Source organism: Mirounga angustirostris, unplaced genomic scaffold (genome assembly GCF_029215605.1).
Source record: "Mirounga angustirostris isolate CCGP_5_RB_7025 unplaced genomic scaffold, mMirAng1.0.hap1 SCAF_8, whole genome shotgun sequence".
NCBI lineage: Eukaryota > Metazoa > Chordata > Mammalia > Carnivora > Phocidae > Mirounga > Mirounga angustirostris.
Window position 1 is genome coordinate 35,246,272 of NW_026991716.1, and position 11,983 is coordinate 35,258,254.

At 39.8% G+C, this 11,983-nt stretch overlaps 1 protein-coding gene across 1 annotated transcript in view; it reads left to right on the forward strand.

The window, feature by feature from the left end:
* The window catches only part of DNAH8 (dynein axonemal heavy chain 8), a 396,454-nt gene that overhangs the window by 253,098 nt on the left and 131,373 nt on the right, over nt 1-11,983 (forward strand). Inside the window, exons 64-68 of the mRNA XM_064597567.1 lie at nt 3,256-3,420; nt 4,543-4,769; nt 6,591-6,709; nt 9,197-9,300; nt 10,543-10,719. Of these exons, the coding sequence (XP_064453637.1) occupies nt 3,256-3,420; nt 4,543-4,769; nt 6,591-6,709; nt 9,197-9,300; nt 10,543-10,719 (792 nt within the window). The remainder of the gene's footprint in view (nt 1-3,255; nt 3,421-4,542; nt 4,770-6,590; nt 6,710-9,196; nt 9,301-10,542; nt 10,720-11,983) is intronic.

An 11,983-nucleotide genomic window follows, 5' to 3' on the forward strand; every position in this document is an offset into this window, starting at 1 on the left:
TAGAACTCATACAGGAATTCAGTAAAGTGGCAGGATATAAAATCAATGCACAGAAGTCAGTGGCATTCCTATACACCAACAACAAGACAGAAGAAAGAGAAATTAAGGAGTCTATCCCATTTACTATTGCACCCAAAACCATAAGATACCTAGGAATAAATCTAACCAAAGAGACAAAGGATCTGTACTCAGAAAACTATAAAATACTCATGAAAGAAATTGAGGAAGACACAAAGAAATGGAAAAACGTTCCATGCTCATGGATTGGAAGAACAAATATTGTGAAGATGTCAATGCTACCTAGAGCAATCTACATATTCAATGCAATCCCCATCAAAATACCATCCACTTTTTTCGAAGAAATGGAACAAATAGTCCTAAAATTTGTATGGAACCAGAAAAGACCCCGCATAGCCAGAGGAATGTTGAAAAAGAAAAGCAAAGCCGACGGCATCGCAATTCCGGACTTCCAGCTCTATTACAAAGCTGTCATCATCAAGACAGCATGGTACTGGCACAAAAACAGACACATAGATCAATTGAACAGAATGGAGAGCCCAGAAATGGACCCTCAACTCTATGGTCAACTCATCTTTGACAAAGCAGGAAAGAATGTCCAATGGAACAAAGACAGTCTCTTCAACAAATGGTGTTGGGAAAATTGGATAGCCACATGCAGAAGAATGAAACTGTACCATTTCCTTACACCACACACAAAAATAGACTCCAAATGGTTGAAAGACCTCAATGTGAGACAGGAGTCCATCAAAATCCTAAAGGAGAACACAGGCAGCAACCTCTTCGACCTCAGCCGAAGCAACTTCTTCCTAGAAACATCGCTAAAGGCAAGGGAAGCAAGGGCAAAAATGATCTATTGGGACCTCATCAAGATAAAAAACTTTTGCAAAGCAAAGGAAACAGTCAACAAAACCAAAAGACAACCGACAGAATAGGAGAAGATATTTGCAAATGACATATCAGATAAAGGGCTAGTATCCAAAATCTATAAAGAACTCATCAAACTCAACACCCAAAGAACAAAGAATCCAATCAAGAAATGGGCCGAAGACATGAACAGACATTTTTCCAAAGAAGACATCCAAATGGCCAACAGACACATGAAAAAGTGCTCAATATCGCTCGGCATCAGGGAAATCCAAATCAAAACCTCAATGAGATACCACCTCACACCAGTCAGAATGGCTAGAATTAACAAGTCAGGAAATGACAGATGTTGGCGGGGATGTGGAGAAAGGAGAACCCTCCTACACTGTTGGTGGGAATGCAAGCTGGTGCAGCCACTCTGGAAAACAGTATGGAGGTTCCTCAAAAAGTTGAAAATAGAGCTAATATATGATCCAGCAATTGCACTACTGGGTATTTACCCCAAAGATACAAAAGTAGGGATCCGAAGAGGTACGTGCACCCCGATGTTTATAGCAGCAATGTCCACAATAGCCAAACTGTGGAAAGAGCCAAGATGTCCATCGACAGATGAATGGATAAAGAAGAGGTGGTATATATATACAATGGAATATTATGCAGCCATCAAAAGGAATGAGATCTTGCCATTTGCAACGACGTGGATGGAACTGGAGGGTATTATGTTGAGTGAAATAAGTCAAACAGAGAAAGACATGTATCATATGATCTCACTGATATGAGGAATTCTTAATTGTAGGAAACAAACTGAGGGTTGCTGGAGTGGGGGGTGGGGTGGGAGGAATGGGGTGACTGGGTGATAGACACTGGGGAGGGTATGTGCTCTGGTAAGCGCTGTGAATTGTGCAAGACTGTTGAATCTCAGATCTGTACCTCTGAAACAAATAATGCAATATATGTTAAGAAAAAAAAAGAAGAAGAAGAAGAAGGTAGCGGGAGGGGAAGAATGAAGCGTGGGAAATCGGAGGGGTAGACGAACCATGAGAGACGATGGACTCTGAAAAACAAACTGAGGGTTCTAGAGGGGAGGGGGGTGGGAGGATGGGTTAGCCTGGTGGTGGGTATTGAGGAGGGCACATTCTGCATGGAGCACTGGGTGTTATGCACAAACAATGAATCATGGAACACTTCATCTAAAACTAATGATGTAATGTATGGGGATTAACATAAGAATAAAAAAAATAAAGATAAGAAATAACAAGTTTCGGTAAGGATGTGGAGAAAACGGAACCCTCATGCACTGTTGGTGGGAATGCAAACTGATGCGGTAACTTGAAAAACAGTATGGAGGATCCTCAAAAAATTAAAAATAGAACTACCATGTGATCCGGCAATTCCACTACTGGGTATCTATCTGAAGAAAATTAAAACACTAATTCAAATGGATATATGCACCCTTTGCTCATTGTAGCAATATGTACAATAGCCAAGGTATGGAAGCAACCCAGACATCTATCAGTGGATAAATGGATAAAGAAGATATGGCATGTATGTACACACACACACACACACAAAATGGAATGCTACTTAGCCACCCCCCAAAAAATACAATCTTGCCATTCATGAGCACATGGGTAGACCTTGAGAGTAGTAAGCTAAGTGAAATAAGTTAGAGAAATGCAAATACTTCATGCTTTTGTTTATATGAGATATCTAAAAAACAAAACAAAATCCAGACTCCTAGATACAGAGAACAGATTGGTGGTTGACAGATGGAGGGGGACTTGCTGGAATAGGAGTGGGTGAGATGAGCAAAGGGGATCAAGAAGTACAAACTTCCAGTTATAAAATAAAGAAGTCATGGAGATGTAATATATAGCATGGGGACTGTAGTCAATAATATTGTGTAACTTTATAGGGTGACAGATGGTAACTAGACTTAATATGGTAATCATTGCCCAGTATATACAAATGTTGAATCACTGGAAACTAATATAATATTGTATATCAATTATACCTGAAAAAAAATACACAAACATAGTAAAAAATGACCTCAGACCCAGAATTGAGACTGTCTATGAATCAGAGAACACAGGGCATCACTGGACATTCTAAAGAGATTATTGGAATGCTAGAGAGATACTTTTTTGGTGATAGCTATTGGAGCAGAGGGAAACAAAATTTCCTCCTGATTAAACTGCTCAATAAAAAGTTGTATTCTTGGTAATCTCTGGCAAATGAGGGATTTTGACTGTGGAGGTACAGAAAGAAAATACAAAAAAAGATGACATGTCGGGGGGAGAAAGGACAAGGTTTTGGCAGTGAATTAGTGTGGGGAACTTGTAAAGTACAAGTCTTATCTGTTTCTCAAAGATCTCCAATCTGTTTGCACGAGATGAGATGGATGAAATCACCCAAGGTCTGATATCGGTGATGAAAAAGGAGCTGCCTCGCCACCCTCCTACCTTTGATAATCTGTATGAGTACTTCATTTCAAGATCAAGGAAGAATTTGCATGTTGTTCTCTGCTTCTCTCCAGTGAGTTGTTGCTTTGTATTTATGTGGGAAGAGTTACTTACTGAAACGTACTTAATAGTTTACCTTCTCTGATGAGATGATTTGCTCAGAAATTAACATTTGTCACACTGAATTGAAATTAACACTTTACTACCACCAATCTCCCCTGGAGGCAGACAATCTCATACCAAAGTGTAATCATTTAAAATATCCATTTTATTAGAAATTATTGCATAGCCTACAACTTCCATTAATTGCCTAGAGATATAGATTACTCGAATTGTAGGGGATTTGGTGATGTAATCTTGTCCAGCTCTTCCTCCAATATCAACCTACCGTCTAGAATGTCCCTGATGTAGGTCTGAATATCCCTAGCTCACTGTATTATCCAGTATAGTAGCTATTAGACATGTATGGCCATTTAAATTTTGATTAATTAAAATGAAGTAAAAATAAAAATTCACTTCCTCAGTCCCATTAGCTCCATTTCAAGTGCTCAGTAGCTATGAGTGGCTTGTGGCCACCATACTGGACGGCACAGATATAGAACTCACGGTTGTATTGGGCAGCTCTGCTCCGCAGGTCTCACTAACTTACAAGCCAACCTACTTAATTTTTAGACCATCTAATACCCAGAGACGTCTTCTATGGAATGAATTGAATTTTGTCTCTCTTTTTTTTTCCCCCTGTGATTCTGTTTCGGCTTGTAAAATGAATCCTATCCCTCCCTGCCCTCCATACCGCTCCTCAGATATTTAGAGAAAGTTTTTGCAGATTCCCAAAGTTGTTTCCTTTGTAGACCAAACACCTCCCACCCCTTCTGCTACTCTCACTTGTCCTCGTGTCCAGGCTTTTCACCGTCCTGGTCATCTCTCTCTAGAAGAGTTCTAGTGTGTCCCTTTTGCCTTTAAGGTAGCTTTTAGAATCCAACCCAATGATGCAAATGTAGTCTTAGGGCAGGGAAGAGTGTGGAAATACTACCCCCTTCATCTAAACATTTCACTGATACATTAATGCAGCCCAAGATTTTTTTTTTTTTAATTGTGATGTCACACCATTGGCTCAGAATGCCTAAACCTCTCTCGAGCCGATTTATTATAACCCTTGTGTGTGTCTGACACTTTCCAACTTCACTGCCAACAGGTTGGTGAGAAGTTCCGAGCCCGTTCTTTGAAGTTTCCTGGCTTGATATCAGGTTGCACCATGGACTGGTTTAGTCGCTGGCCAAAGGAGGCCTTGATTGCGGTGGCCTCCTATTTCCTTTCAGGCTATAGTATTGTCTGCTCCAGTGACACTAAACGACAAGTCGTAGAAACAATGGGCCTCTTCCATGACATGGTTTCCGAGAGCTGTGAAAATTACTTCCAACGGTGAGTAGCTTTCCCTAAGGCTGTGGCTGCAACCCCAGGGTTCACTCTGGAGAGGAATTCCATGCAGCAATCAGATCCATTGGGTACAGAGTCCCAGCTGCACTTAGACTTTTTTTCTGGCCTTGATTTACTAGTGATGATGTATTGAAATAATGATAAATCAATGAGACTTTAAAATGAACTAGTGTCTGTACTTAAGTACCTCTTTCCCTCCAGGCCTCAAAGGAACAGATGCTTAATGAATCACTTTATTTCATTTGCTTAATTTCTTTTTTTTGGAAAATGACTTGACTAATTCATGATATACTGTTTAAAATTGGTTTCTTATTCAAATGCATTGTTTATTTTGATTAAGGAAGTACACTGTTTTAAAGTTTCACTCTTACCTTATGTTAAGGGACATTTAGGTTTTGTATTTGCAGCTCTTAGTCTTAGCAATGTTTTCACGGCAAATAATTTTAATTGACTGTAGGCGAGTCCAGTGGCTAAAAGTAGCAATGGTGTTCACATGTGAAAACTGTTGTCAACAGTTCAAAAATACAACTTCTCCCCCTCCCAAATCATGATAGTCACTGTGTACATTTGACAGATGGGAATAAAGGTGGACCAACATAATCTTTGGACTTCTGGGGGCACTGAACCTGCCAGAAAGAGTTTTTCCACCTAGAGAGTCTGAGTAACACTTTCATGGATTTTTTAGGGGGTTCCTATCTCACAAAAGTATGTTTATCCTGGACCCTTTTCTATACTGAAAACTATGCCCAGGAACCCCCTCCTCTTAAATAGTTCTAGATAGCCTTCCAGATCCTCTTGGTGGATCCATGTGTATTTTTATGGTTAGCAAGATTTTCCTTCCATTTAACTTGAACTCCTTCTGTCACTGTCATCCATGGGAAGTTTTACCTTCTTACAACTATGAAAACCTGTGTCTTTATTTTTGAAAAATTTGGTGTATTTTCCAAAATTTTCATATCCTTTTAGGTTGGAGAAGTTTATTCTGAATGTAATACTTATCAAATGCTTAAGTGCTAGTCATGTAAATGCCCGAGTCCTTAAAATTTTTCTTTAATGTTAAAAATCTTCACAACTCCATAAATGAAAAATTAATTAAAAGGTAAAATGATTTTATAGTATGTGAGGAGCTCTTCTTTGACTCGAGTTTCTCCTGCATAAAATTATTCCTTTTATTTAATTCTACTGTTAAATAGGATTACTGCACTACAACCGTAGTGAGTTGAACATGTGAATCAAGTGTGGCTGCCATGATTTCAAGGAGATCTGGTGAATCATGGGGAGAGACTGGCTTTCACTTTTGTAAGCTCACCCAACTGGGTTCTAGCAGTGAAGAGGTGTGTAGCAAATACCAGTTGAATGAAAACAGATCACAGCACAAATTCATTTTGACCACATATCCCTAATATTTGTATAGAACCTTAAAGTTTACAAGGTGTATTTACATATGATATATATATATATATATATATATATATATATATATATATATATACTCCCCCCACACACACACAAAATGCTGGCAGGTGTAGGGCAATGATTTTTTTCTTAGTTTTCCAGATGAGGAAACAGAAGCCCGGAGTGGGATAGGGGTTGAGTCAAAGACACCTCAAAAGGTCAAAACACCAGATATTTAGTGTTCTTTCCACCTCACCTCTAGGAAAACCATTCACAAATCCTGCCCTCTGGCTAGTGAATCACCCTTCAGAAATTACACTGATTCCACAGTGGGAAGAGCATCTGTAGGATGCTTTCCAAGAATACATCAGAATGATAGAGATAAAGATCATTTTTACATTCTACTTTCAGATACCGCCGAAGAGCACACGTGACTCCCAAGTCTTATCTCTCATTTATAAATGGTTATAAAAACATTTATACTGAAAAGGTGAAACATATCAATGAACAAGCTGAACGTATGAATATTGGTAAGCAGAATGGAATCTTTTATTTATTTATTTATTTAAGATTTTATTTATGCATTTGAGAGAGAGAGATAGCGAGAGAGAGCACAAGCTGGGAGGAGAGGGAGAAGCAGACTCCCCACTTAGCAGGGAACCCCATGTGGGGCTTGATCCCCAGACCCTGAGATCATGACCTGGGCCGAAGGCAGCCACTTAACCGACTGAGTCACACATGTGCCTGGAGAATCGAATCTTTTAAGGGCTTTTTGATAGGAATCCACACTGGTGGATATTGTGTTTAAAAGCAAAATACTGACTTTACTGTTAGTAATAGATTATTTTGAGGGATGCTGTTAGGGTCTTTTACCTGTTAAAAGCTTCCAGGCAGGGGTGCCTGGGTGGCTCAGTTGGTTGAGTATCTACCTTCAGATCAGGTCATGATCTTGGGGTCCTGGGTCAAGCCCCACATTGGGCTCTATGCTCAGTGGGGAGCCTTCTTCTCCCTCTCCCTCTGCTGCTCCCCCTGCTTGTGCTCTCTCACTCACTCTCTCTTTCTCTCAAATAAATAAATAAAATCTTAAAAAAAAAAAAAAAAAAAGAAGCTTCCAGGTAGAAGAAAATCTAAAAAAGGAGGTGGCCTGTTTCCTCTCTGGAACTATTTTTTCCCTGCCCCTCCAATTCTGGGTCCAGGCTGTTGGGCCAGGAATCCCCATAGTCACTGAGCTGCTACTGCAGGTGGAGAAAATCCAGCTCTTGGGAACTGACCGTGATTTCAGTTTTTGGTTTCATTATAATCAATTTGCCTTCACTTGCATAAACTTTGCCATGTTAATGCTTCTCAAATTTCTAACAAAAGAAAAGGAAAAATAGACAAATCAAAACTGAAAGAGGTAGTTTACCTGAACAATGGATTTCTATGTCCAATACATGTAAGCAGAAAAAGCATAAATTGGAACAATTTTATGTCCAGAAAGCATTATGGCCCAAACAGTCCAAAAAGAAGTGCAAAAATTCCACCCCCCAACACTTCTTTTGCAAAAAATGTGATCCCATAGCATAACTGAGCTCCAAGGTCTGTGCAGTTATAGTAATGGAAACACTGTGGAAGAAACCGTCCTCTGTTTTTCTCATGGCTCACCTTCTTATAGCTTTCCATATGATACTCTATAATCAGTGGTGGGCTGGAGCTACTTGTAGGCTCTAGAGTTGATTGTTAATTCGTAGGAATTTTATGATCTGGTTATTAAGCACATCCTTAATTAAAAATTAAATCCTATAAACTTACAATTAAGTAAATTATATTTGGAAAAAGGCAAGAACAGGGACACCTGGGTGGCTCAGTCGGTTAAGCGTCTGCCTTCAGCTCAGGTCATGATCTCGGGGTCCTGGGATGGAGCCCCGAATCAGGCTCCCTGCTCAGTGTGGAGCCTGCTTCTCCCTCTCCCTCTGCCACTACCCCCTTGCTTGTGCTCTCTCCTTCTCTCTCTCTGTCAAATAAATAAATAAAACCTTAAAAAAAAGAAAAAGGCAAGAATACTCAACATTCATCACATCTTAGTTATTTTTACTCTATTTTACTGCTATTAATGTTCTTGAGGTTATTTATTTCTATTCTATCAGTATGGTAGACATATAATGAATGGTGTGCTACTGGGAGTCTCTTGGTAACTTCAAATCAGCCCTGGTGAGAATACTGACACCATGGAAATTGGGAAACGTACAGATGAGTGTTGCCCCTTCTCCCCCAAGAGACTCGGATGCTAAACAGTCACCGACACACCACTGTCTAGAACTCAGCTGGAATGTGAGAAAATCCTGTTAACCAGTTATTGTGCTCTGTGGTGCTGAGAGTCACAGAGCCAGCAGCACAGGTGTTAGCAGCTGTTTTCATTTTCTTTCTTTTTTTTTTTTTGCGAGAGAGAGAGAATGAGAGAGAGCACGAGAGGGAGGAGGGTCAGAGGGAGAAGCAGACTCCCTGCCGAGCAGGGAGCCCGATGTGGGACTCGATCCCGGGACTCCAGGATCATGACCTGAGCTGAAGGCAGTCACTTAACCAACTGAGCCACCCAGGCGCCCTGTTTTCATTTTCATAGCAAAGAGAACCACATGACTGTGACTGTATTATCTGTTCATTTGTCCCAGCTGCAGTGTGATTCAAAGGCAAAAAAAAAAAAAAAAAAGATATTCACATCATTAAAAATGATGTTTGCAAAGCCAAGGAGAGCACTAAGTTTGTCACATAGGTTTCCTGACTCAGTTAATCTTACTCAGTATGGCATTGTGACCTTCCCTTAAATTTAGCTAGTTGGTGTTCTTCCCCCTGCTGCAGAAACCCTCAGAGATATGGTCAGTATTGATGCTCCTCGTATATATGTATTTGTCCATAAATAACTATCTGGTGCTTGTTAATAATATTGGTTCAATGCCTTAGAAGTAGTAAATCCTGAGCAAATATTGGATGAAGAGATGTTCAGATATTAAGCAAACGTGTCTGTGTGTGTGTTTGTAAAGGTCTTGATAAGCTTATGGAGGCGAGCGAATCTGTGGCTAAGCTCTCTCAGGATCTTGCAGTAAAGGAGAAGGAGTTGGCAGTGGCTTCTGTAAAAGCAGATGAAGTGAGTTGGCATTTACTGTATAACTAGTGGGGAGGAATAGTATTCCCCGTTTTAAAAAGCATTGTTTAAAAATGTTATGAAAAATAAATAATATATAAACCCATAGACTATTTCTAGTGAGATACTGTTCACAATGACAATTAGGTATTTTTGTTTAACTTATACGAATAGACACCTAAATTATTATCTCCCCTACCTGGTCTAAGACTATTCTTTCTTCTCTGGGTCTGTATCTTTTGTTCTCTCTCATCTGTCTGTGAAATGTTTGCCTCTCCCTAAGTTACATTTGGTCTTCTCTTTGAGGTCCCTGCATGCTCTGAGTCTCTAGAATGGCCCAAGTCTCATCTGAAGTTTGTGTCGAGGAGGGAAAAAACTAAGAGGAATTGTTGGTGGGGTTAAAAAAAAAAAAATCCTCCTCCCAAGTTGATAGGGATATATGTATGCTGCTCCTTGATCTGTGAACTTGCCCATCTGTGACTGCTTTCAGCTTCCACTCACTGAGTCGATTAAGAGTGGATACCTACATCCCAACCCATAGCCAGTTACTGAAATGAGAGAGATAGCATAGGAGAGGGTCTTAGCATGGTCCCACTGTATGGTAGACACTCAACAAACATGACCTATTTTATTTTCATTACATGGGCATTGATATGGTTTCTGACCTTATTCCATTACACATACTTGAACTGTGTTAATTTTCTAGAAATTACATAGAGTGGAAATACCATTTTCCTGAAAGCTTAAAATGTTTATGTATATATTCTGTATATATAAATATAGTATGTATTATATTTATATATTTGTAAGCCTCAGGAAAGCTTAGAACATAGAAGATTTCAAGGAACTGCTTAAAGGAGTTACTTTAATACCTTTAGGTGTATTACACCTTAGGGAATATATATGAAATATACATAGGAAATAAATTTGCTCTTTTTTTTTTAAAGATTTTATTTATTTATTTGAGAGAGAGAGAATGAGAGAGAGTACATGAGAGGGGGGAGGGTCAGAGGGAGAAGCAGACTCCCTGCCGAGCAGGGAGCCCGATGCGGGACTCGATCCAGGGACTCCAGGATCATGACCTGAGCCGAAGGCAGTCGCTTAACCAACTGAGCCACCCAGGCGCCCTGAATAAATTTGCTGTTATTTGTGTTTTATCTTATAGCGAATAATCTCACTGCTCAAATCTGTGAATTTTGCTCAAAAGCTACCTATTTGCCCTCATGTGTTCCCTCAATTTAACAGGTACTGGCAGAAGTCACAGTAAGTGCTCAGGCTTCAGCCAAAGTGAAAAACGAAGTGCAGGAGGTGAAAGACAAAGCCCAAAAAATTGTGGATGAAATTGACACTGAGAAAGTAAAAGCTGAGACCAAGCTGGAGGCGGCCAAACCCGCCCTTGAAGAAGCAGAGGCAGCCCTGAATGTGAGCGTGCGCTGTTACCCCTCTCAACACCAGTCGCAGCCCATTCCGTGGGTCATTCCGTGAAATTCACTGGGCAACTTCTAGAATCTGAAAACTGAATGGAATTCTAATGTGATTAATAATCTCTGAGTCTGAAGACAAATGTTTCTGTTGATTCAATATTCTAAGTTCTAATTTTTTTAAGTCTTCAGTTCTTATAACTTACTAGTTTCGTTCCATAAATCTGCCTTCCAGGAGAGCTGAGAAATAATGTGAGTGATTCACGGCCTGAACGATAGCATAAGGGATTCAGATTACATAGAGAGCCTTCTCAGTTCCTCCAAAGTATGTCCTCCAGATTACATTATGTGCCCTTTAAAAATCTTCTCGTGGGTTCTGGGGGGCTCTTAGGATAAGGTCCGTGGTTAGGCATCCACAGCTGGAGGCAGCCTACGGTTGCCTCTGGCAACAACCACTCCTTAAATAGATGATCTGGAGTAAATTTACTCCATTTTTTTGGATCTCTGTGGGTATTATAATTGCTCATTGATCCTTGAAGGATCAATATAAGCATTAAAAGTAATGAATACAGTTTGCTGGGCACACAGAAAGTACTCAGTAAATATCATTGCTGCTGTTGAAACTGATAACTGGGCTCCTATCTATCCCTTGAGCCCTTCCGTCATTCTGTCTCTACACACAGTATGGTCCAGCCATGCAGAAACACCCATAGGCTTCTGGAAGAATCATGGTCTGTTTAAATGTGTCTCTCCCTCTGCCAGGAATGCTTTCCCTAACCTTCATTGCCTAATAAGAGTCATTCTCCAGGACCAGGCTCATCCCTTCCAGGAAGGTTTTAGCTCTTCTGGCTCTCCCTTGTGTTTCCTGTCACCCCTCTGCTTCTAACATGATGACAATTCTAGTTTAGGGTAATTGTGCTTTCTTTTTCTTCCTTGGAAGATTATGAGGACAGGGCAATTTTTCTTTATTTTCTTTCTTTCTTTCTTCTTTCTTTCTTTCTTTCTTCCTTTCTTTCTTTCTTTCTTTCTTCTTTCTTTCTTTCTTTTTCTTTCTTTTTTTTTTTTAAATGGGAGGATGTCTGTATTTGTTGAATGACTAGATTTATGATAATCATTTAATAAAATTGTGACAATGATCAGGACACATTCTCCACCCCCACTCCCTTTATGAGTCCTATAATAATATACAAGAAAGAGAAAGCACTGAACAAACGAGTCTTAGGGGATTTTATTGATCATGTTATGTTCCAATCTTTCTTGCCTTA